The sequence below is a fragment of the Adiantum capillus-veneris genome, unplaced genomic scaffold (assembly GCF_014529385.1).
Source record: "Adiantum capillus-veneris isolate H3 unplaced genomic scaffold, ASM1452938v2 Hic_scaffold_303, whole genome shotgun sequence".
Classification (NCBI taxonomy): Eukaryota; Viridiplantae; Streptophyta; class Polypodiopsida; order Polypodiales; family Pteridaceae; genus Adiantum; species Adiantum capillus-veneris.
Genome location: NW_028221423.1, coordinates 32,333 through 59,997, shown reverse-complemented (window position 1 = coordinate 59,997; position 27,665 = coordinate 32,333). Strand labels below are relative to the sequence as shown.

General features: G+C 41.9%; 1 protein-coding gene across 1 annotated transcript; it reads right to left on the bottom strand.

Annotated features, from left to right (window-relative positions):
• Positions 1-911: 911 nt before the first annotated feature.
• On the bottom strand, positions 912-27,665 carry LOC147417249 (uncharacterized). Its single transcript, XM_086507765.1, has 4 exons — positions 27,418-27,665; positions 23,788-23,893; positions 1,613-1,666; positions 912-1,266 (listed from the first exon to the last, which is right to left on the bottom strand). The coding sequence occupies exons 1-4, from the start codon at positions 27,497-27,499 to the stop codon at positions 1,137-1,139; spliced, it is 372 nt and encodes a 123-aa protein (XP_086363891.1). The 5' UTR covers positions 27,500-27,665; the 3' UTR covers positions 912-1,136.

Here is a 27,665-nt window from a genome sequence, read left to right as displayed (position 1 = left end):
TATGTGAAGCAACGGGAGAAAAGGGTGGTCAAAGTCAACAAAAGTTTGCCAACCAAGAAGATAGAAGAAGGAGATCTGGTGATGAAGTACGAAAACTACTTGGACTTCACCTTTCAAAAAAAGTTCAAAAAGAAGTGGAGGGGTCCATACAAGGTGGAGAAGGCCTTTTTGAATGGGACCTCTCAGTTGGTGAGGACTAATGGTAAGCTTCTCAGGCACAGGGTAAACAGTGTGAGACTCAAATTATACTTGGAGAGAGGAGTGGTGTTTGATGTGCATCAGATTGTAACCAAGGGGGGTGAAAAAAAATACACTGCAGAGCACCGACTTCATGGGAATCATGCATAAAAAGGTTTCTTGGATATAAATTCAAAAGGCAAAGGTGGATTGGAGTTGAAAAAAAAAGGGAAGGGGATAAGCTTCAAAGCTAGAGGAAACAAGTGGTAATCCACCAAGAAGACTAGACTATAGTAAAACTTAGGAAAAATCATCAAAAAATCCCTCTAATTTGTGGAAATTTCCAAATACCCTTCAAATTTCAAACATTCCTGCACATGCTCTAGGCTAGGCAGATTAAACTTGAAATAGAGATAGAATTGCCAAAAATCATGCGCACGCGCACACTCTCTCTCTCTCTCTCACACACACACACAAAAGTCTTAAACTGTTGAAGACTCGTGTTAGACACGGTGAGGGTCGATGTTGATCTTGAGGGAGAGAGTGAAGAGCATAGCAGTGTCCTGTTATAGACGTCCATAGCATTTTATTTACCTTGTAGGGGAGATGCTTGGGCAAAGAGTACATGAGAATGCGCAGATTATGAGGTGTCTTTTATAAATTGACACATGTTCTTGTGAGAGACACAGAGATCATAGTTGGTTGAGAGAGAGAGAGAGAGAGAGAGAGCGAGCGAGATAACGACGACGGTTATATAAAGAGTGAGTGCATGATACATCTCTTCCTTAAGAGTGTGGAAGTTTCTCTATCTTCTTATTGCCGTTGCACCCTGCAATAAGAAACCACAAAAGAGAGATTAAGGGGGAGAGGGGAATTTTAAGGTGGGAAAAGAAATGCAATTAGAAAATTGATCCCCCGTGTGTAGCAGGCCCATTACTCCCTAATATTACCCCAATTTATTAACGCAGGGCAGCGGCACCATTTAAGTCTGGATCAGAGGGGAGAGCACCTGTACACAAGTGGTTATATAGGATCAGGAGCGTCAACGCCAACAAAATGGTAGAATTAGCAGGCAGCTCTGATCGACGCCTTGGCCCTCCTCTCTAGGAATTGAGACTGCGAGACTCGCAGGAATATAACTTGGAAGTCGAAGGCAGCAGCCATAATCCATTGGCGTATTACTCCTGCTTATACAACAATTGGGTACAAGCTGTTATAGAATCTGCAGGCTCAGCCCTTGTGTGACTCGTCATGAGGCATGCTCGTAGAGTGTAAGATAGAGGTTAGCGCCTGCACAACATTATAGAAGTGACTGATCCAGCTAGAAATGCAGGGTACTACTACAGTGGCTACCACTGCACCTAGTATCGATAGCAAGTTGCTCCTCATAGCAGTCTGCGTTAACATCCTTTGTTGGCTCCTTCACAGGGTTAACCTCTGCACTCCTTCCCTTCGACCTGTTGAAGCTCCACCTCCTCTTCTCTTTCTTCTGCTTGCACAAACATAAGTAAGTGAGTCCCGGTTAGGATTCTCTCTTGCTAACAAATTTAACAGTCATTATAGTATGTCTTCAGCTATGATCATTCTTGCTCTGAGTCCTGACCCCATCACGGACCATTTACCGCCACATTGCCTAGTGCTCCCGCATGCACAGCTCCATTTGCTGGTAATACTACTCCTGCTCATGCTTTGCATACGTCCCTTGGCCGTCTCATGAAACTGAGGGCGACGATCGACACAAGAAGCACCTAATGCAATGGTGGAAACTCCTCAACACGAGAGAGTGCGAGACAAAGAGAGAATCTCTCCAAATGTATCCCCACCGGCGCGCTCGTTCCCAAAAACATCAGATTGTCTCCCAACTTTCTTCACTACAATACTCAATACTGACCAATCAAACATTTTTATTTCTTTTCTTTTTTTTCTAATACATAAAAGATTTTTCACTGAAACAAAAAAGGAACACATCACAATGGCCTTAGCCCTTTCGACAGGCCAAAAAGAAGAAAGAGAAGTTTGAGTGAGAGCTCAAGCGCTTGGCCCTTTTCTTAAAAGGTGGAAAAAAATAGAAAGTTTGGGATAAAAAGATGGGGCCTATATAAAGCTTTTCTTTGGTTTTTTGGGGGCTCTCGTTCGGTCGACCTGTGTGGGGTTTTTTTTTGGAGAGATTAAAAGGAAGTGATTTTTTTGGGAGAAGGTTCTGGCATATGGGTATGCTGCAGGGTTGCAAGCACTTCACGTTTCCCATTTGCTTGTAAATCTCCTTCTCGCCTTTGCCTGCTCAAGCCTGGACCTTGATCTACCTTCTCCTCTTTGGCTTGCTCTAGCCTCGCTTGGAATGTCTTCTTGCCTCGGCTTGCATAAGCCTTAACAAGATTTTTGCTCAAGCTCTCTTGCTTAAGTTCCTCCGGGCTTCTTGCTCCTTCGACTAAAGTTCACGCTCCTTCTTTGCTTTGCTTGCTTCGACAAGCTTCCTCGTCCAAGCTCCTTCGGCCTCGTCCTTAGCTCGATAACGAGAGAGAGAGAGAGAGAGAGAGAGAGAGAGAGAGAGAGAGAGAGAGTCCTCCTTGCTAAGCCCTCTCGATCCTTCTCTACCTTCTTGCTCCCGACCAAGCTTCCTCTCTTGCTTTTCTCCTTCGTCCAAGCTCCTCCGAGCTTCTTGTTTCTTCCGCCAAGCTCTTTCGTTTCCTCTTGCTTCGCTCCGAAAAAACCCTCATGCAAAAGAGAGCTATTTATAAATCCCTCCCCCCCCTTAGCAACGACGGCGCCGTCGTTGCAAGGGAGGCGTAAAAACCCCCTCCTGCTGACGTGGCAGTGAATTTGCCAATCAGTACCAAAATTGGCGAGGCCGGGGCCAAATCGGGGCACCATGGCGAGAGCTACAAATTTTCCTTCATGGCCCAAGCCGTCTGAGGCTCAAGCCGGCCTATGCGAGCAACTCTCTTCTCTCCACACTGTCGTGCGCTCTTGCAGGACGCCATGAGTTTATTTCTTTTCCTTCTTTCGTTCACACTTACCTAAAGTTTTTAGGGTAACCTTATTTACAATGGGCGGCCATGCCCTTGGCCTTTGGGCGGGCGGCTTCTCTCATAAGGGAACCACATTAGGCATACATATTGGCCCTTCCCAGGTAAGTATATCCCGTAGTCAATGCATTCCAAGAGATTACATTCCGAACACGAAGCTCTTTAAGCACTTTTTGTGCTTTTGTAACGGCACCATATTAGGCATACACGCTAGCCATCCTCATCAATGCTCTCATTAGCCCTTAATTGACAATAACATTGCGAACTTTACTACCCATATCAGCATCCCGAATAATGCCAAAATTACCTAGCTAGCAGTGCTGCCAACAACTGTCATCGGCCTCAAGCCGTATTATCTGAGCAAGCCGGACTCTGTCTGATGAACCGTAAATCCCTATAGACCTCTCAAACTGCATAAAATGCATACAAACCCTGTTGAGGCTATAAAAATCCCAGATGGCATTCCGATTGAGGGGACCGAACTGGTACGGAGCCGGCCCCTGGTGAATCTTTAATGGCTAATATCTTGGCTACCGGGACTCCGATCACTGATCCGAAAAGACCGACGCGCTCACAAAGTGAGCACTTCGAGCCCATGCATTCAATTTAATTCTGTCAACCCAGCTGCAGTTGCCCAATCCGGTACGGATCTGCAATCGACTTAAACTTCAAAGTACCATAACTTCTTCATCGTAGGTCCAATCGACGAGCCGTAAAGACAGGCCAATAGAGATCTTCAAGCACTACAGTTCTAGATCATAAACTCCCATCTGTGCTCACTTCAAGAATAATCATTTTTGGCATCATTAAGGCATCTGTTGGCCCTTTTCAGCCGCATCTGGCATACATTTAATCATTAAACTTGGCCTGTTAAGAAGCCCTCAACATTGACATTAATCAAGTAGGCTTTCAATAAGCTTGATCTGCATCTTCTTGGCATATTTCTTAGCATGGAAGCTGAGCTGCACGACATCGTGCCCATGTAAAGGTTTTTTTTTAATGGAATAGAGTCCACATTACCCCGTGTTGGTGTTGATTCTCCCCTTCCCCCCTTCTCTTTCTCCTGCTCTCGTCTTGTGTCCGTGGTGTCAGCTTGTGGAAGTGAGTGCCCACCTGAACGAGCAGTTGTTGTGTGCAAAGAGAGTGAGGAAGGGTAGGTGTGTGTGTGAGGGTAGAGACAGACGACGGTGGACTGTGAGTGCGGGGTGGTGTTCTGTCAGCACGTGTGTGCATCGTGTTGTGTATAAACGATGGTTTGCCGCTGTGAGTGAATTGTTTGAAGGTGTTTTCCGAGTGGATCGGGGTGTTGTGTGTATCCTAGGCTATAGCAAGGGAGTTGTTTGCGTTTCGGGTGTGTTCCCCTTTCCCCCTCTTCAATGTGGTTTCAACCATTAAACATAGATGATTTCTAGAAATAGCACAACTCTTCCACAAATTTGTAGTGGAGTTCTGTAAAAGGGGAATCAAACACAACACGGTGTCACAAATCTACCTAAAGGAAGCTTTGCTTCGCTTCAAACAATACATAGAGATTAATGTTCTTCATGAGATTTACCGCAAGATAAGAGATTATTAATTCTCTTCATAGAGAGCTTGAGGAACGATCGCGAGACTCTAAAAAAGGACCTGCATCTAAAAGGATATACGCTGGATCACGAGCTATGCAACAAGAAGGTCCAAAGTGAGAATGTGGAGGTGACCATTGGGCACGAGGTTAATTTTCTAAATAAGGGTCAACGGATATAAATCTTTGGATTCTGTGATGGTTGTGGAAGAGACCATCTACTCGAACATTCTGCTAGGAATCCAAACAACAAGAGGAAAGCAACAATGAATGTACATTGTATGAGTGATTCCTTCTTCAAGCGGATTACAGGAACCGTTGGTTCTGTATGGGTGTTGACTTGAGTGCAAGCTCAAGAGGATGCCAAGAATGCACCTGTTGAAGACAAACCCACATTGCATATTCAAACAAGAATTGAGAACATATCAATGAGAGCTGAAAGAAAATCGTGGAAAACCAAATGCTAAGAATGCACGCGTTGAAGACAAACCCACATTGCACATTCAAACAAGAATTGAGAACATATCAATGATAACTGGAAGAAAATCGTGGAAAACCAAACGAGACAAAACGAAAACAAAGAAGCTAAAGGAAAAAACATCTTTGAAAACTGAATTGAACCAACAAAAGAACTATTTACACACAAACATAAGAGCACGAAAGATGGAAGGGGAGTCAGAAGAGTCAAAGACGGACTCACGCAGTTCAGTATTGGTGTAAAAGGTGAACGAGCACTTAGATGCAATGTTGCAAGTCTAGGAGGCGAGACTCAATAACAACAAAACTTTGGAACAAACATTACTGACCTATCCACATCGGGAATACAAAACCAAGAAAATGGAGATGTGTAAAAAACTCATAGAAACTGCTCAAGCCGTGCTACATCCTAAAAGTCCAAAAACTCATGATCCTGTAACGCATGGGCTGGGAAAAGAAAACACGGAGGCGCAAGAGGAAACCACCATCAGTGAAAAACGTGAAATCAAGGATTCCGTGACCGTTGTGGAAGGGATCATTTGCTCATAAATTACACTCTGAATTCCGATAATAAAATCAAATCTGTGAAAACAATTAAGGCGGAGCCCTGGACTACTGGGATTTTTGAGAACACAACAGATAAGGCTAAATCTTGGAGATGGAGTCAATTCCTGAAGTAAATGAACCGTTGCCACAATCCTTGTGGAAAACAATCAGAAACCACAAAGATGGTAGTGCTACTTTACAGTCAGCTCCAGTCTCTAAAATCAACATGGAACATGAATTTTTCCAAGGAGACATACAATCTCTATACGGAGATATCAGGTGTATAGCATCTGAAGAGAGAAAATCACACTCTCTACAGACTTTTTCATCTTCCATAGGAGAAGACAAAACAAAGTATGAGGGTAGAGTGGTACCTACCCAGTGGAAAGCCACACCAAAAATGATAGATACCAAAAGATTTCACAAAGTGATGTCCTCCCCTATAAGATGCATCATTACTATACCAGAGTTGTTGAAGATTAGACCGCATCTATGGGGCCAAATGGACAAACTCTTGGGAAAGATGGGGTTGAAAATCCCTTCACATGGCAAACCCTCATATGAGTGACATGGGTAAAAGTCAATCCGAGAGACCAAATTCGAAGCCTTTACGTATGAATAAGGTGGGTCACTATTGTGAAGGAGAAAAAGGAAACACCAATTTACCGCTAGAGTACAAGGGGATAAAGATGATAGTGATACGTGATAGTAGGGTTAAAATAGCCATTTCTACAAAAAATACCCTAGAGAAATGAAAAAGATCAGCTCTCAAGATAATGTGCATGAAGTTGCAACTAGTTTACAAGTACACCCGGCTTTACCTTTTTTTCAAGTCTACACAAACCACATCAGACGGCTGAGATCGCACCTGATCCCCGAAATGGGGGTGGACCATTGATCCCCTCCTACACATGCCCATGTGAGATAGTGAGGAGGGGAGAGCACCTGGGTATCTCAGAGGCCCTCTGCCACTGCAGCTCCGAATTCTTGAGAATCTTTTGTAGCTTTTGGTTGCTTGCATGTCATGGGAGATAGACCAGCTTTTTTGCACATGCGCACCTCCCCAACTAGTCGGGTGCAAGACGGGTGCGCTAACGCCAAACATCCGAATTAATGAGTGCATGATTGCGCATCTCATCCTCTGCCTCATCTGAGCCCTGCCTTTCTAAGAGCATCGTCTCACCAGCTAGTCACGACGCACATATAATATAGTTGTAGCAAGAGCAGGCGACAGAGGCGGGGCAACGCATGTCCAGGGTGCAGTGAATGGCACAGTAGACATTTTGGGTTTCTCTCATATATAAGAGCAAGGATGCATCTAAGGCACAACTCTCTCTCTCTCTCTCTCTCTCTCTCTCTCTCTCTCTCTCTCTCTCTCTCTCTCTCTCTCTCTCTCTCTCTCTCTCTCTCTCTCTCTGTGTGGCGTGTTGAAACTTGAAATTGAACTTGGTTATTTGTGTTTAGCATATTAAAGCACAAAGCACAAAGCTTGTGTGTGTGTGTGTGTGTGTGTGTGTGTGTGTGTGAGAGAGAGAGAGAGAGAGAGAGAGAGAGAGAGTCGTCCCTTTTACAAATAGTGAGAGCTTGTCCTTGCAGCTTCTTGTTGAGGTACACAGCGTGCACCTGCAAAAATGGTGAGAGGTCAATTCTGCCTAAATCTGTGTGCCTTATATATATATATATATATATATATATATATATATATATTACCATAAAGGGTGTGAGAATTATATTAAGAAGAGACAAAATGTTACATTCGATACAAACTACAAGGCCCTTTGGGCTTGGAGTGGGCTTCGGGTTGCTAGCTTAGACCTGCTACATTAAAACTTAGATAGAAAGGAGTTGCAGACAGTCACGGGGTGTCACCCAGGCTAATTCGATCCCCGAGGACAGGAGGTGATTACATTCTATAGGTGGTTTATTAACCCTACTCCATTGTTAAGTTGCCTCCTTAGTTTTTCCCCTTCGGCCTTGCACTTGTCAATTAGTTTCTGCAAGTGGGAGTACGAGCCATCCAGTAAGATTTCCTGCTACTTGATAATGTTTGCACTATTGTAGTACCCCATATTAGTCCATGAGCGCTTTATAGTTTTCTTGGTAAATCCTGCACTGTTCAAGCTTTAGTTGATTTACCTACACAGAAAAGTGAGAAAATAACACTCTCAGACTTTTAGTCTGGTAAGCCTCATCATAAAAACAACTATTCCTTTCTTTCCAGATGATCCAAAAGAATTCGCCTCTTATCCTATTCCATAAACAGAGAAGAGCCCTATTGAGTCTCCAAGGAGGACGTGTTTCTAGTTGGGGATGTACCCTATCCCACTTACTAAAGGGGACATTATTTTTCTATTGGTAGGACAATTAATGAAGAGATGGGGTATATCTTCTTCATTCCCATTACATCTTTTGCAGAGCCCATCCCCCAAGCCCGCTTGGCTAATTCTGTGGCCTGTCCACACTGCTTTGTGCATGACCAGCCAAAGCAGGACCGAGTGTTTGGCCGGGGTATCTTGATGCCAGAGTGTTTTAAATTTAAAGAGCCACTGCCTTTTGTCGAGGGATAGGTTCCATTTTTTGTTTAGGGTGGCATGTAAAGACTCTTTTAGTGATGGAGGTTGGTTTGGAGGGTTGGCAAGAGCACCCCCTCCTGCCCAGTATATGTTGGGGTATAAAGCCCAATATGGTCGCCTAGGTAAGTGGGCGGGCCGCCAGGTATGTACACATATTCTTTTGTGAAAACCTAATAAGAACTCACTATGCTCTACACATTACAGTAGAGCGATTTCACCTTATCGTCGTGCTCTTCTTCTCGCACTCTCTCTCGCGTCGCACTTCCGCTCGTACTCCTTCAACTGGTATCAGAGCTCAGATCGAGGCTCGGGGCAGCACTGCAGGAGGCTAGAGTCACCAGCTCAGATTGGAGTGAAATTCGACAGGCAAAGACATGGCCCCAAATCTTGTGGGAGCACCCGTAGGGCTTGGTGTGCTAAGAATTTCATTCTGAGGTCATCTCGGTCACCGTTCGGCTTCGACAAAGTTCTGCGCAGTCCATTTTCGACTACGTGGTCTCAGCGGGTGCATATCCGACTCTGCAAATTTGGGGTTTTCGGCCTACGACTGCAAGTGCTGAGGATATCGACACTCCCAGAGTGTTGATTTGTGGCTGTCTATACATCGAAGGACGGCTCGCAGTTCTTGGAGGCGTGTCACATACGACACGGACGCATCTACACACAGACTGTAGGCGACATCCACTAGTTCAGCAGGTAGCTTGTGTTTGCTGCTTGATATTCCAGATTTCATCCTGACATTGTAGGTACTTCCACATGGGATGTATTGTCAGAGATGATGTATGTCTGTTGAGGGTTTGCTGGCTGTGAGTCACGCAGCAAACAACCGCCGCAGCGGTTACAGCATACAGTGGGAAATTTGTGGATGTATGACTTTGTGGGAAGTCTATGTACTGTCAGATTTACTGCAGCCTTTGTTGAGGGTCGAGTGAGGTTTTATTGAGCTGGGGGATTCTCGAATGTTGAGATCCTTTCGGTGATACAGGTCTTGGAGCGATCCCTCGAGCACCCTTAGAGAGGCAGCTAGGATGTATTGACTGTGAGTTAGACAGTTGGGATTGCATCTTTGCTTTACTGCCATTGAGGCATTGTCGCAGTCTATGCTTACAGGACAGTGACACTACAGTCAGAGACAGTACAGGTGCAGGACAGGTTTACCCACATCTTACAGTGTTAGAGAGACGGTGGTTTTTTCAACTGTTTTTTGGTCTGTTTTTAGTACACCAGATCCATTTTACAAAGGAGACTCTGCCAAAATTTCTGCAGAATCTGAAGCTTTCTTGGTTCATTTGACAGGTTGATATTGGTTCAGAGGTCAGTTTACAGGGGAAACTCTGCCGAATTTTTCCAAGGAAAGTAAACTACTGTGAAGCGTAGCTATGGCTGGATCACAGGACACTGCTCTTTACAATATCAAGAAGCTGGATGGAACCAATTTCCCATTGTGGAAGAAGCAGATTTGGCATGTGTTGGTACAAAAGAAGCAGATAAAACCTATAAAGCTCAAGGGGATAAAACCAGAAGATATGGACGAAGATGAGTGGAGCGAAATGGATGAATTGGAACTTTCTACCATTATGCTGACTTTGGCAGAAAGCGTTTACTTCAATGTAGCAGACGAGATTTCGGCTTATCAAGCATGATTAAAGCTAAGTGATCTTTATGAGAAGCAGAGTGCAGCTTCACAGGTATACTGGCTTAAGAAGCTTGTTGACTTGAAGATGAAAGAAGGGACACCTATGTCCAATCATCTGAATGAATTCAACACAATCTATAGTCAGTTGTCAGCTCAAGGTGTCAAGTTTGATGAACCTGTTAGAGCTATGTTCCTGTTGATCACATTGCCGGAAAGTTGGGGCACTTTTCGCACAGCTTTGAGTAATTCTGCACCTCTAGATGGTTTGAACATAGCAGGTGTAGAAGGAAGTCTGCTTACTGAAGAAACCAATAGAAAGACAATGGAAAAAGGCAAAGGAACAGCCTTAGTTGTCAGGGGAAGGACCAAAGAAAAGTACAAAGGTGGAAAGAGGAATCAGTCTCGTAGCAAGTCCCGCACTGCTAAAGGCAAGAGTGACATAGAATGCTACCATTGTGGCAAGAAGGGTCACATGAAAAGAGACTGTAGAGAATGGAAAGCAGAAAAAGGCAAAGAGAAATCTGAAGACCATGGTGAGAAGAACAAGTCCTCAGTGAAGATTCAAGAAATAAATGTGACAAACATTGTTGTAGAGGATGACAGTCTAGTGTCAGGAGACATCTACTTCTTGAAGAATACAATGGACTCAGCTCTTCTTACAACATCTGATGGAAATGCACTGAGTGACTGGATTATAGACTCAGGGGCATCACTTCATGTGTCTCCAAACAAGGAGTGGTTTACCTCTTATGTGACCACTAAAGATCATGTTCGGCTAGGCAATGGGCAGACATGTGAGATCTTAGGTGTTGGAGATGTTCAATTGAAGTTTCAGAATGGCTCTTATTTCACGCTAAAGAATGTGAGACATGTTTGCGCAATTACAAAGAGCTTGATCAGCACAGGTTTACTTGATGATGCTGGCCACGTCACCACTTTTGGACAAAACATGTGGAAGATATCCAAGAGTTCTATGACAGTAGCACATGGAGTAAAGTCTGGAGGACTTTACATGATTTATGTATCAAATGTCTCTAAAAATGTAATCAATGTAACCGAGCAGCCGAACGTTTCTTTGTGGCATAGCCGGTTAGGACATATGTCCAAGAAGGGAATGGAAATCTTGTCTCGTTCTGGTTATTTTCCTGGCTTTTCATTTAATGATTTGAATTCTGCGAACATTGTCTGTATGGTAAGCAAACACAGCAGCCACATAAGCATAGAAGCAGTAGAAGAGATACACAGTTGGCACTTGTTCATAGTGATTTGTGTGGACCTATGCCCAACCTATCTCTAGGGGGAGCTTCTTACTTTATGACATTTATAGATGATTACTCGAGAAAAGTATGGGTTTACTTTCTCAAGCACAAGGATGAAGCGTTTAGTGTTTTCAAAACATTTGTGACACTTGTGGAGAATCAGAGTGGCAAGAAGCTTAAATGCTTACGCACTGACAATGGTGGAGAGTATGTTCTAAAGGCCTTTCAAGACTTTTGTGAGTCAAAAGGTATAAAACTTGAACTTACTGCTCCTTACAATCCTCCTCAAAATGGTGTTGCTGAGAGGATGAATAGGACCATACAAGAGAAGGTCAGAAGTATGTTGTCTAATGCACAGCTGCCAAATGGGTTTTGGGCTGAAGTTGTATCAACAGCTGTTCATCTTGTAAATAGATCTCCTAGCAAGGTTTTGTAGAAGGATTCAGTGCTAGAGATGGTATGGTCAAGCAAAATGCCCTCATACAAGCATCTCAAAGTCTTTGGATGTGAGGCATATACTCACGTTCCAAAGGAATTTAGGAACAAACTTGAGCCAAAGAGTAGAAAGTGCATCTTTCTAGGCTATGGTAATTCTGGTGAGATGGGGTACAGACTTTGGGATCCAGAATCCAGAAAGGTTGTCCGCAGCAATGATGTTCACTTTAATGAATCCAAATATCATTCTAAACCAGAGAGGGTTGAGGAGATTAGAAGAGTTGTCTTCCAAGAAGATGGACCTGCACGTGCAAGACAAAATGTCAGGGCTCAAGAGGAGCAAGCACAGGATAGAGTGGAACCACAGGTTGTGGCTGAGCCTGAGCCACCTATTGTGCGTAGATCTGGACGTGTTACGCGACCTCCTGATAGGTTTGTTCCATCTATGAACTATGTCATGTTGACTGATTGCAATGAGCCTTCATGTTATAAGGAAGCAGTGCAAATGAAGGACTCCGAGAATTGGCAATTGGCCATGCAGTTAGAGATGACAGCTCTGCCTAAAAACAAGACATGGAAGCTAGTTAAATTACAACAGGGCAAAAAGGCTCTACCTTGTAAATGGGTTTACAGGTATAAGATCACCGCTCATGATAGTCAGCCAAAGTACAAAGCAAGGCTTGTTGCCAAGGGCTTTAAGCAAGAACAAGGAATTGACTTTGATGAAGTCTTCTCTCCGGTGGTCAAGATGACTACATTGAGATGCTTTCTTGCATTGGTTGCCATATTAGATTTGGTGTTGCACCAAATGGATGTTAAGACAGCGTTCTTGCATGGTGATTTAGATGTGGAAATTTACATGCAGCAGCCAGAAGGGTTTGTTGAGAAAGGCAAGGAAGATTGGGTATGCCAGTTGTTAAAGAGTCTTTATGGCTTAAAACAATCACCGAGGGCATGGTACCATAAATTCCACAAGTTTATGCTTTCTCAAGGCTACAAACGTAGTGAGTTCGATCACTGTCTATATACAAAGAAGGCTAAGGATGGTAGTTGGCTGATCCTTATTTTGTATGTGGATGACATGTTGATTGTTGGCAAGCACTTGGAAGAAATTTCAGCTTTGAAGTCAAAGATGGAAAAATCGTTTGACATGAAAAACATGGGTGAGGCAAGTCATATACTTGGTATGAGCATTGAGAGAGACAGATCAAAGAAGTTGATTTGGTTATCTCAAACAGAGTATATTGACAAGGTTTTGCAACGTTTCAATATGGAGAAGGGAAAGGCACTGAGTGTTCCATTGCCACCATATGTGAAACTTAGCAAACAAGATTGTCCTGTGTATGAGGAAGAACAGGCTGAAATGGATAAGATTCCATATGCGTCTGCAGTGGGTAGTTTGATGTATGCAATGATTGCTACTCGCCCAGACATTGCATTTGCAGTGGGAGTAGTAAGTCGATACATGTCAAACCCAGGCAAGAAACATTGGGAGGCAGTGAAAGGAATATTGAGATACCTGAAAGCTACAAAGAGTATGCCTATATGCTATGGGAGTCAGGAGCTAAGTGTAAAGGGTTTTACAGACTCAGATTATGCAGGTGACTTAGAAAACCGAAGGTCTACGTCAGGGTATGTCTTTACATTGGTTGGTGGAGCAGTATCATGGCATTCTAGATTACAAGATTGTGTTACTCAGTCTACTACAGAGGCTGAATATGTTGCAGCATCAGAGGCATGCAAAGAATCAATTTGGCTTAATTGACTAGTAACAGATTTGGGAATCAAAGAAGAGATGCCTGTATTATATTGTGATAGTCAAAGTGCTATACAATTGGCTCGCAATCCAGTTTATCACTCAAAGACAAAGCATGTGGATGTGAAGTATCATTTCATCAAGGAAATGCTCGAGGATAAGCAACTTCAGCTTGTCAAAGTTCACACCACGGAAAATCCTGCTGATCTACTTACAAAAGGACTTCCCTCAGAGATCTTTGTGCATTTTCGCAAGCAGTTAGGTGTAGGGTAGTACATCACTTCTCTACATCTCTTGTATATTAGCTTGTATAGTAGCTTCTCTCACACTTAAAGTACCACATTGGATTTTAAGTGGGAGGTTGTTGGGGTATAAAGCCCAATATGGTCGCCCAGGTAAGTGGGCGGGCCGCCAGGTATGTACACATATTATTTTGTAAAAACCTAATAAGAACTCACTATGCTCTACACATTACAGTAGAGTGAGTTCACCATATCGTCGTGCTCTTCTTCTCGCACTCTCTCTCGCGTTGCACTTCCGCTCGTACTCCTTCAGTATAGTGACTTATTGCACGGTTAGGCAACTCAGAGAGTATCCACTCTTGCTACTTTGGGAAAATGGCTATCCCGGCCTAGATGAGGGTGAGTTCCCACGGTTGCAGTTGGTACCTCACGAGAAGTTCCATTTCGTTTAGCCATCTAAACTCAGTTGTATTCCACACATCTTTACAAGTGATGATCCCTTTCTTCTGGAGTCATTTAGCTAACATGTGCTGCCTTTGGGATAGTTGGGGGATAGGGGGGAGGGACCACCACATTGATTCAGTACCCCTTAGCTGTCTACTATATGTAGACTCCCAGTTGATTCTAATAAGAATTCTGTACATGTTCCAAGATTCCCACAGAGATTTGAGTAGTTTTGACCCCTTAGCTACTACTTCTAGAGGTCCAAAAAAAACCGTAGTCGAGGGAATGTTGGTGATTCCCTTGTTCCCCTTAAACTGGAATTTGTGAATATCATGAAACAATGGAGAGGACCATTCTTCACCTGGGTTCTCCATTGCTCTGGGGATTAGTTTTACAGCTAGTTTGTTTGTGCACAGTTCAAAATTAGTGAGGTCGAGTCCCCCTAGTTCTTTAGGCAGACAATAGACTTCCCAGCTTACTTTGGCTAGTCCCTTTTTATGGGGGTCTCCAGACCACAAAAATTTTCTACATATTCTGGTTAGGTCTTTTAATTGGCAGTTAGGTGGTCTCCAGCATGAGAGAAAAAAGAGCACATAGCGTGCTAGATAATGTTTTATCACTACAGTTCTACCCGCCAGGTTAGCTTGGAAACCAGTCCATTAGTTGAGCTTTTTGTGGAATTTGTCCATTACCCACTGCCACCTTTGAGTCATTGTTATCCCAAACCCGAAGAGGATCCCTAGCAGTCTGAACACCACTCCATCTCGAATGATTGCGCATCCTTGCTCCTCCACCCACCTAGGGAGTGGGGGTTTTGAGGCTCTATTACCTGTTTTGGTGTGGTTGATTCTAGACCCCGTGCAGAATGTTTTAAGGCATTCCCAAAATGCTTTCAGAGAGCTGTCATTTTTATTCAGCAGGCCCAAAATGCAAATTGAGATAAGCACTGCTGGTTACCGTTAGGCATCTTGATTCCTTTAAGGCTTCCTTGCTGCATTTGAGCTTTTACTAGCCAGTTTAGGGAGTCAACAGAAGTGGCAAATAGAAGAGGGGCAAGAGGACATCCCTGCCTAACCGATCGATTAAGGGGTAATAGATTCAGAAAATCCATTGTTGATAACTACTCAGGCTTGGGCATTGCCGAGTAGTGTTTGCACAAACCTTACCATCCTAGGCCCAAACCCCATCATAGTTAAGCTTTCCAAAATGAACGACCATTCAAGCTTGTCATATGATTTGTCAAAGTCAACCTTGATGAAGATGTAGTCTTCACCAATTGCTTCAGCATATTCTATTCCTTCTTACATAGCTATCAAAATTTTGAACCCAAATAGCTTTTATACAATTTTGGACCTCCTCTAGCCGAAAGAGTGATGGGTCTGTGTGGAACCAATGGTTCCTAATCTTATTTCATTTACTATCCATCGTGATGATTAACGGATAGTGGTCTGATGCCCAGGAGGTGGCTCTAGATGCCGCTTTGATCCTGTTCAACTATCTGGCTAGAGAGGTGTTTACGTAGCATCTTTCAAGCCGAGCCTTTCGAGCAAGGCTCCCTCTTGAGTAGTTTTGCCACGTGTAATCACCTTGAGTTCCTATGTCCCAAAGGTCTAACTGTTCCTTCAGGTTACTCCATTCTTGTTTCTCTGTTCCCCCCACTCAGCCTGGCCCTTCATGAGGAATCTATCCTCCATAGACTCTACCATGTTGAAGCTTCAGTTGGTGTCGAAGGACGGTAATTTTGCTCTGCACTTCCGGGTCCTCCTTGCTATAGGTTTCGAATTCTACCAGTTCATCATAGATGGAGTCCTTCCTTTTCATGCGAATCTCTGTCACTTTTTTCCTAAAAGAGATCAGAGAGTGTTGGGTGTTGGTGATCGCCATCCTCCACGTCCTGGATGGAATGTTTGCCTTTGAGAACGCATGAACCCAAATAGCTTTTATACAATTTTGGACCTCGTCTAGCCGAAAGAGTGATGGGTCTGTGTGGAACCAATGGTTCCTAATCTTATTGCATTTACTGTCCATCGTGATGATTAACGGATAATGGTCTGATGCGCAGGAGGTGGCTCTAGATGCCACTTTGATCCTCTTCAAATTTCTGGCTAGAGAGGTGTTTACGTAGCACCTGTCAAGCCGAGCCTTTCAAGCAAGGCTCCCTCTTGAGTAGTTTTGCCAGGTGTAATCACCTTGAGTTTCTATGTCCCAAAGGTCTAATTGTTCCTTCAGGCTACTCCATTCTTGTTTCTCCATTCCCCCCACTACCTTGCCCTTCATGACGAATCTATCCTCCATAGACTCTACCATGTTGAAGCTTCAGTTGGTGTCGAAGGGTGGTAATTTTGCTCTGCACTTCCGGGTCCTCCTTGCTATAGGTTTCGATTTCTACCAGTTCATCATAGATGGAGTCCTTCCTTTTCCTTCGAATCTCTATCACTTTTTTCCTAAAAGAGATCAGAGAGTGTTGGGTGTTGGTGATCGCCATCCTCCAATTCTTGGCTGGAATGTTTGCCTTTGAGAACGCTTGAACCCAAATAGCTTTTATACAATTTTGGACCTCCTCTAGCCGAAAGAGTGATGGGTCTGTGTGGAACCAATGGTTCCTAATCTTATTTCATTTACTGTCCATCGTGATGATTGACGGATAGTGGTTTGATGCCCAGGAGGTGGCTCTAGATGCCGCTTTGATCCTGTTCAACTATCTGGCTAGAGAGGTGTTTACGTAGCATTTTTCAAGCCGAGCCTTTCGAGCAAGGCTCCCTCTTGAGTAGTTTTGCCAGGTGTAATCACCTTGAGTTCCTATGTCCCAAAGGTCTAACTGTTCCTTCTGGTTACTCCATTCTTGTTTCTCTGTTCCCCCCACTACCTGGCCCTTCATGAGGAATCTATCCTCCATAGACTCTACCATGTTGAAGCTTCAGTTGGTGTCGAAGGATGGTAATTTTGCTCTGCACTTCCGGGTCCTCCTTGCTATAGGTTTCGAATTCTACCAGTTCATCATAGATGGATTCCTTCCTTTTCATGCGAATCTCTGTCACTTTTTTCCTAAAAGAGATAAAAGAGTGTTGGGTGTTGGTGATCGCCATCCTCCAAGTCCTGGCTAGACTGTTTGCCTTTGAGAACGCTTGAACCCAAATAGCTTTTATACAATTTTGGACCTCCTCTAGCCGAAAGAGTGATGGGTCTGTGTGGAACCAATGGTTCCTAATCTTATTGCATTTACTGTCCATCGTGATGATTAACGGATAATGGTTTGATGCGAAGGAGGTAGCTCTAGATGTCACTTTGATCCTGTTCAACTGTCTGGCTAGAGAGGTGTTTACGTAGCATCTGTCAAGCCGAGCCTTTCAAGCGAGGCTCCCTCTTGAGTAGTTTTGCCAGGTGTAATCACCTTGAGTTCCTATGTCCCAAAGGTCTAACTATTCCTTCAGGTTACTCCATTCTTGTTTCTCCGTTCCCCCCACTACCTGGCCCTTCACGAGGAATCTATCCTCCATAGACTCTACCATGTTGAAGTCCCCCATCAGGATGGTGTGTCCCTTGTGTTGTGCTAGTTGTCTCCACAGTTTGGTCCTGTCTTTAACCGACCCCCCTGCGTAGATTGAGATCAATAGGAAGCTGATGGGAGCCTCTATGAATAGAGCAACCCAATTAATATTCACCTATTGTCTACAGTGATTGGTTGATTTTTCAGTTCAAGGGGAGGCCCAAGGCAGTTCCTCATGAACCTCTCCTGTGAGTGGAGTGCACCCACAGCTGTTCCTTGGATATCATTTCTAGCCTCTGCTCCAATTCTTGCCCTGCAATCTTGACTTCCTGAAGTCCTATTACATCCACAGGATAGTTCTGAGTCCAATTTTTGATCTTCTTAGCTTTGTGGGGGTCGGTTAGCCCCTTGATATTCCAAGAGAGCAACTTCATTGAACACCTTTTTTGTCCTTTCTGCTATTTGCTTGAGCCCTTGGTGAGGGCTGGGTTGCTGAGTTGTGACTCCTCTTGTTATCCTTTTGTACCTCCATCGGGGAAGGTCCCGCTTCTGGACAACTTGCATGTCGAGGGGCAATATTCTCCTTGTTCGTTTCCATACTGCTCGAAGCTTTATTGAGGTCGATGGCAACACCTCTGTCCATTTTGTTAATTTGCTCTTCTAGCCTAGACATTGTGTCTAGTTCCTCCTCTGAGTCTTGCTCCATCGAGTCTGCCACCTTTGAGTCCTCCCATTCTGGGAGTGAAGCTAGGAGGGCATATCTGTTTGCCTGCCTAGGCTTGGCTCTATTATTCAAGGGTTTCTCTGCAGCTGGCCTATTGGTTGGTTCGAGTATTCTGCTGAGAGACAATTAATCTGGGGCGCTCGCTGAGGGCTTTCACTCTTTGCCTTCTCTCTTGCTGGTGACTCTGGTTTAGGGTTTTTGATCGGGCAGTCCCGAACGAAGTGCCCTTTCATTCCACAGTGAAATCATGCGTTCAGTAAGTACTTGTAAGACAGAGGTTGTTCAAAAGCTTCCACATCATGCAAAGCAATGATCATTGTCGAAGGGAGGTCCTCGGAGATGTCGATCTCGATCAGGGCTTGCGCGTGCCAAGAGGGGATGTACTCTCCCCGAGGGCATCCTCCTAGAACCTTACCAAGTTGCGACCCTATCACCTTCAAGTGGTTGTGGAAGTGCAGAGGCAGGTTGGGGAACTCGACCCACATTGGGAAGTGTGATAGGGAATCTCTCTCAGCGTTATAGTCTTTGTGCCATTTGAACAGGCAGAGAGGGGAGAAACGCAAAAGGCCCTGCCCCGAGCGTAACATCCTAAAGGCCATCTCTGCGGTCTTGAAAACAAAGACAAATTGGTTTTTGGGCAGGGCCTGGATGGTCTCAACGTCCGCCCCTATCGACCCCCACTGGCTCCTTATCCACCCTCTCAGCACTTCGGCTCGAGGCCGAGGTCCCGCTAGCAGACCTATGAGGGCTCGACATTCTAGATCATTCTGAGTTTTGCAAACTTGAATAGCAGGTAATATGGCCAGAGGATTACCATCTGCAGCCTTGCCAGCACCTCCTGCATGATGGCCTCTACTTGCTCTAATTGGTTGAGACTCAGCGGCAGCACTAGTGGCGGGTGTAATGGGAGTGCCTTCAGGAGCCCCAGGATGTATCCCTGCTGGTGAGTTGGCAGAGGGGGACAGAGTGAAGAACCCGGCATCTTCTCTTGCCTGCCTCGCAGCTTGGAGCTTGCTTAGCGTTTCATGCAGCAGGTGCTCGTCGTCGCATTGGAAGGGGCCCAAGTGGTTGAAATGTGTGCCTTTTAGTATAGAAATGAAAATACTTTGTCATTGTATTCGTTGGTGGTCTCTCAACGAGTATGAGTATGAGTTGTCCCTTTTACAAATAGTGAGAGCTTGTCCTTGCAGCTTCTTGTTCATGCGGGGTACGTCACAGCCTGCACCTGCAAAAATGGTCAGAGGTCGATTCTGTCCAAATCTGTGTGTCTTTAAGGATAGAAATGAAATACTTTGTCATTGTATTCGTTGGTGGTCTCTCAGCGAGTATTCGTTTGTGCCGTATCTCTCTTAGGTGTCCAATCACAACGTTGTGTTGCTGCAGGTGCACAAGACGCGGAAACAGGTTTGAGATTAATTTTGTCGATTTGTCCAAATCTTAGGATAGAAATGAAAATACTTTGTCATTGTTTCTGCAGGTGCACAGGACAGCAACGGGACAACTTGACAAACATGAAAGCAGTGTTCGGGAAAATTGATACAAAATTCCTTTCCTCGGATTTGCCAAGAAGAATTTTTTGATAAATACGTTTATTTTTGGGGCGGAATTTTTCCCTTTCCCCCTTTAAATTGAGCAACAGTAGTTTCTACCTTCTAGAGAGGATGCAGAACCTATTTATTTCATGTATGATGTTTTAGTACTCCCAATTACCGGGAGTTTTTTTATGCTTCTGATATGTTCCATGGCTTCCTATAAGTGTTCATGGGAAAAGTTGCAATATGTTCCATGGCTTCTTAGTGTTCATGCCTGTATTCACTTCTTTTGATAATTAGATCAATCTATTTTACGTTTATGAAGGCTTAAAGGCTAGTTCTTGAAAGCATATATCTCCTTTGGAGGCACTTTTACCCTTCAGAGAAGCGTAGAAAAACATTGGTATTTAAAACAAAGGGTAAGAGTAGCCTTCCTAATTGAATTTGGCTTGAATATATTTTAATGGAGAGCAGGTTATATCCTTTAGATGAATGATTTGAGTCACCCCTTGGAATGAGCAAGAATGTGGATTTTTTTCCACCTTTGATTGTGTGGCGCCACTTGCACGACATCCAAAATGGTTGCTTTGTATGCATTGGATTAGCATATTGTGGTACTTTTAACACGTTATAACTTTAGCATGTCTAGGAATGTTCCATCCCATACTAACGCAGGATCTTCAATGCGTGTATTGAATGTGCAATTGGTTGTGTGTATTTGATATCAATCATGCTTTTTGATCCATCCAATGACTTGATTATTCTTTTGCATGCTAATTATAGTGCATAAGTTTCTACAAATGCAGGTCATCACTTTCATTAGAGAACTTTCTTAGGGGTCTCATCTCTCCATTAATTTTCATGCTTTTGAATCTAGAGGATACTGTTGATGGTGCACATATGGGGTGCACATGCTTTGATCCTTATTAGGTTCAAATTCATCATAGGAGCACATTCTTGACAAATCATTGATGATATTGGTTCTTTTGGCATGGGGTGGTCTTACAAATAGATTTTGGCAGTATCTAAAACCCCAACAATCTCAAGATTTAGATATGAAAAACACAGCATAAATGGTGTCGTTTGCTTGTAGGATCTTTGACTCAAGTTGTTACATACACTGAGATGATTTCTAAAACCATAAAGGGAGTGAATTGGAGCCATGAAGACATTTAAAAGGTGTTTCTTTGCTTCATATCGTTTGAACACTTGATGTTGTGCTTTAGAGTGTATTTTGTTGCTTGTGCTTCAATGTCTTGAAAGATTGTATCATATGATTGATTGGCTTGAATAATGCTTTGATACTCGTATTTCGTGAACGCTTGAATGTTGGCAATACTCGAATACCTTCTTGCTACTCTACTGATATGAAATGATCCCTAGTTAATTGTATAGCACTAATAGAAAGATACTATGAGGCCAAGTTTATGACATGATAGACCAATGTGGCATTCATCGTAATAAGAGATTCGTAACACTTAGGAGTGAGTAAATTAAATAAATTTACTCAATGCAATAGGAAGAAAATTTTCTTGATTGATTAGAATTGAAGAGAAGGTTACAAACTTTGGATGGTGACCATTCATAGGATCATGATAGGAGATGTGAAATCAATTACTAGATGGATATGTACCCCCTGGGGGATTCACTCTATATGTGAAAGGGGATGCCACCTGCGAGCGGACAACTTTAATAAAACCCCTATATACGACTCATATTAGGGAATACGACCCCCCTTTCTACGCTTATGCGACAATCAATGTAGAAAACTATCATACCCCTATCTTACATATAAAATTTAGGTCTCACATGATCTAATTGAGTAAAACTAGTCAAAGAGCGTGTAGCATAGTGACTGGCACTGTACTAAAGGAACCACTTCTGTTGATAATTAGATGTACCATCAATGTGTCTTAGTTTGACTTTCAAACTATGTGCCCGTTCAGCCTGCACTCTAGCTACTCGTCCAATGTTGACCTATCTAAATGACTCAAAAAACATGGTCATAAAGTTGTGCTAGGTTCTTTGTGTAAATTTTCATCTATACAAACTCTTTATAGCTTTCATCCCTCAACAAATGAGCTATAATCACAAAACAAGCAGTTGATACAAAGCAGTGTTTGTTCTTGCATGTATCTTTGTAGCTATTGACTCACAAATTCAAGGGCAGACTCTTTTGGGAAGCCATAATTTTGAAACAAAAAAAATTTCTCTCATTTGCCCCTTTTCACAATAGTCCAGCTATTTGCAAGGATTATATCATAAAACGCGATTAGAACCAATTCATGATTAGATTTGGTAGGTTGATAGTCCACAAAAAAGCTTCTTTGTAATAGTATAAACTAGCCCTAGATTATAGATGATTTTATTTACTAGAGTTTTGCAAATTTTTCTCTAATCAAGCTCTTCATTTGTGGGTCTTTCCCCTAAACACAGGGAAAGTGTTAAGTCATTGAGACATTGATGCAAAGATGGTATTCGTGACTAAGCATGGTAATGTTGCATGAATGTTCTCTAAGACTATTTACTATTGTAAAAAAGGAAACTTTTCTACCATATGATTTTAAGCTACTACTACGATAGTTGTTAGCATGCTATGATAACACATAACAAGCTACTAATTCTTTAGCAACTATGACTATTCTGTTAACTAACGTATACTTTTTTTGGTAGGTTTGATTGCCATTTTCTCCTATGGCACCAAAAAATTATTGCACAAAATTAAATCCTAGGCCAATCTTTCCAAGAAAGCATACAAAATAAAATAATACTTTGTTCTCTTTGATAAATAAAACATCAGTTGTATTTGATGTCCAACACGCTTAATAGCCACAAAACTACATACACAATATGAAGATAAAAGTGAATACCTATACCTTAGAGAGGTCAAGGATATATGCAAAAAATTCATAAGTGTAACTATAATCCTTACTATAAACAAGGATTTCATTAACGTGATCACGAACACCCGGACATGCTAATAACATTGAGTGATCACTTTTAAAAACATGTGATCAAGTTAAATGTTCACACGATCATCCTATTAACATACAAAAACCACCCAAACATGTTGTCCCATTGGGATTATCTATATCACGGCAGACCCACTAACGGAATTTTGCCATATTTGAGTGGGCCCGCCATGCAAAAATAATAGTCTGGTGGTCTATGGTGGGTTATTAGGTCATCATTCAGTGGTTTAAATTGTTATCACATATATATAAATATGATAATAACACATGGTAATCACAAAAAATTCCTATGATCATGTGATTATTAAATCTCTAACCATAAGCTAAACCAACTCCATAACGTAACCATCAGCATAATCGTATCAATAGCCAAGACCATGATCATGACCATGACCATGCCCATGACAAAAACCACAATAATAAGCATAATCATGCCCAAAACAATGACCATAATTATGTCCATAAACATACTCAATCCATAATCATGAACACAACCGTAACATGACTATAGCCATATCCATAAGTAAAACCATAATCATGGGCCAAAATATAATCCCAAGCACTATCATAATCATGATCACAACCATATTCATGGCCATAACCAAACCAAAACCATAAACATCACCATGGCCATAGCTATGAGCACAAACACAACCATAAACATAAACATGAGCAAAACTATTAACTATGTCACAAAACAAACTACCAAGAAAATAAACATAGCACTATCCATAACCATGAATAATATCATCTTAATTAAATATAAGAATGTATGAGTGGAACCTAGTAAATTTCAATAAGGTTTGAGAATGATATTTGCATAATACACAAAATGAGCACAAAGAAAAACTCTTATACCGTTATATCTTGTAGATAAGAAGTACTTAAAGACCTAAACAACCAAGATCAAGATTATGATGTGGAATAGAACCTTTACCTTGTCACGGTAGGGTGTCCAATTTGATGGTTTCTTCCTCCTCTCAAAGGCACTCCAAGAGAATAGCATTTCTCCTCCCAATTTTTGGAAGACCTATGGCGTATGCCTGGGAGACATGTTTAAAACATATAGATATTATACCCCATTAATATCTTCATTAAATTAAGCCAGATTGAAGTCTTTCAAAGTCATAACATAGAGTATTTACTCCTAAGAGTTTACGATTTGGTGGAGTCGAGTTACAATCTAACAACATCTCTCTTCTACTTAGATATATCAAGTGTCCTGCTTGCCTCATACTAACCCCTCATCCATTTCTATGCATCAAGCCTTTGGCCACCTTCTTCATGGGATCAATATAAACTATGTAAGATAGCACATGACTTCAACTTGAGGGTTAAAGTTTTGTTGCAAATCTATAAAAAATATACATATATGTGAAATTAAAAAATATATATATATGTAAGGGACACTTTTTTAAATCTATAGAAAGGGGTTTTTTCAAATGCCCATGAGAATAGAGTGTTTACATATAGTAGCCCACACCCCCCCCCACGCTATCTCCCTCTCACCTTCCCTTGTAAGCCATCTATTGTTTGATGTGCTAGTGTTTTGCACCCTTGATGCATACTATAGTTTTTTGTGGCACTTCCATGCAAGTGTTTTAGTATGCACTCTCATGTAGTTCATGATAGTATGTACTCTCTCCTATCAATATCTTGAGCATCCCAATGTTCCATGAGTCAGTGACCAGACTAAACAACACGTCATAAGTCCGAGTAAGCTTAGTCTTTGATAGATGCATATTGGATTGATTGTGCTCATATCATTGGGTCCCCAAGGCGTGTGTAGTGAACCCATGAGTGTACTATCCAGTGATGAAAACAAAGGATGCATCTGACATTCATGCAACATCTTTTTGGCATGAGAAGTACTGTCTGGTAAATTCTAATGTCTCTTGTTTACATATAGGTTTTAAAACAAGGATACTACTTTGGATTGCTAACTTAATGGACCATCCAAATGGATATCTTTATCTTTCAAGTACTTGTATGAAAACTATTTTTACATGTATAGAACAATTGTACTTGTGGATATTTACACAAATACATTATCTATGGGCCTCCTATGGGCTTAAGTTACATAATAGCATCTACATACTTGCTTATAGAAATGGCTACAAGATTTTTTCTTTATTCAAAATTGTTTTATTCCACAATTGTCCATACTATTATGGCTTTATAATTTGAATCATGATCACTTATCATAGGAGATTATTTTTAATTGATTCTCATCACCTAATACTTCTAAGGCAAAGACATTATCCCCATTGCAACGTCCAAAGGTCAAGATGGGGGGCTTTTCAAAAAACTTATTTATCTTAGGTATAACACAAATTTATCTCAATTTTTTAATTTGTGGAGAAATGTTACAAAGTGAATTAGAGTGAAAACAATGGAAGCATGTAACAATATCTTACTTCTATCCTACTATTCTAAGGAGTCATGTGTTCTATCTGTTATATTCTTTATATTCTTAGTGTTCCAAATAATCATGTGATCTTACGACCTAGTGGAATCTAGTCAATGCTATATCTATGACCTTGAGTAGGGATTTGTTTATAAAATGGCCATTTGTACCTGTACGCATGCGTAACCTTGAGCTACTCGCAAAGATTGCTATGGTGGTCAGTATGAACAAAGCCAAACAAAGTCTCAAAATATTTCTTATTGAATTACTAGAAAATCTCTTAGTTTCCACCATCTATTAAAAAATCAAAGTCACAGACCTATTTTTGGTAATTAAAACGAGATGTTTACAAAATGAACATTGGATTTAAGCAAAAGAACAATGTCTACCTAGAAACATGGTGCATAACATAGCATTCAAAGAGCAAGCTTTTCAAGTTACGAAAACCCCAACCATTATAGAGGAATTTGAGTATCTAGAAGCAACAAAATATAACCCAAAAATATTCTGTAGCTTCCAATAATATATTTCACAAGCAAGAGATCATAGAGAACCACCTTTAGCAATTGGTAGAATACTTGAAGGGTGTCATATCATCTATAGCATCAGGACAATGGAGCACGTCTACCATGCAGGGATAGGTCCGTAGAACACATTGTGTATGCAGAGATTGGTCTTTGCTCTTGAAGTTTTTTTGGGGTGGCAATACATCTGCTACCTGGATAACTTGTGACTTACTTGGGCAACCAATGTCGCCATGGGGGATTGTGTCTACAGGACTTGCAATTGATAGATCATATACATGTTTGAGCAACACTTCTAAAACATAATCCAAAGAAGGATACTATTTGGTCTAAAGTACTATAGGAACTGATTGAGCAATTTCTAGTCTACCATCATGGTCGTTTTTTGCTTTGGACAAACTATTTGCATGCACCTTTGGAAAATTTTCAAAACGGTAAGTAATTTATTCATTGAGGATTTGTACTTAGCATATGAAGAAAATATTTGGATTTACTCAACCCAATCTGATCGAGTTAAATACTTTAAATAGCAATTCCATGGCTTGGTTGGATGCTAATAGCTCAATGCCTCGTAGAAAAGGCGTAAAACACTTTAGATGAGGTTCCTCCACCAAATTCTCTTGCCACGCATTGCTCTAATAATTTCAATGCTTAGAATTAGAAGACTTCATCATGGATGAAGAATCTTAAACCTTGGGTATATGGAGGAGAAGATAGAGAACCTAACAAGGATGTTGTCAATGCTTTTGTTCGTAGGTGGATATACATGCATCATCTCAAGGTACACCAAATGTTTTTTGGCATACAAATATAAATTTATCCCTAGAAGGCAAGGACTATGAGTGGTGGATGTCTCTTCTCCTACACCAAAACCCTAGAGCTACTACACTTAAAATTGTGCTCATGAATTTTATTTACTAATCATGAGGCGGATAATCACTGGAAGGACTTTGATAATTTTACAAGCACCATTTCTCTATAACTATTTCGATCTATAAGTACAAAGAGATTATCATTACGCTAGATAAGCTGGACGAGGTCCACAAGGTTTGATGTGCTATTATTGATAACTTTCATCCAAACATGAAATTTTAGAAGCTTTGGTCTACAATCATAAGAAAAATAATTGCACAAGGACCATTTTCATCATCAATTGACAAATCTAATTTATGATATAACTCCTGTTATGAGGGCTACAAGCCCAGGGGTTCTCCATATGCTACAGATTTTAAGCGAGCTAAGAAATAGAGTTTGTGTTTCCATTTCTTATTACATTCTCATACAAAGCGAGATCGCCCTTTGCTTAGGAACATAGAGTAATATCAAAGTTCACAAATCCATGTCTCCTTAGTTATATGATACCTCTTATGTTTTGGATACACAGAAATATCTTTGGGGAACACATTGGAAAGGTTCCCCTACCTACAAATTTTGCTACTAACCTCCAAATTTTAAATATGAAAGTTAGACAACGTACAAAATTTCGAGCATTGCAGAAAAGTACAGATGAGGAACAAGACGAAGACATCGAATTAGCTTTTAAAACCATCCCAAGTGACCTCAAATCAGATCTATGCGACGAGTACTCATGAGAGAGAGAGAGAGAGAGAGAGAGAGAGAGAGAGAGAGAGAGTACCAAGGATATATTGCCGGTGCGTGGAGGAGAAGCTGCTGGGGCCATATTGAAACAGAGAGGCAAATGTAAAGAGGAGTGGCATGACGCCGAAAATTTTGATGATACAGGCGGTAATCACCCCACGCCAATATTGACGAAGTATAAGGGAGCGAAAGATGAACGGCCAGACCAAGAGCTGCCACACGTCATATTCAGCAATGGCATGAATCTTTATGATGCCGCTTTCGCCTGGATGTGAAGGTGACGGA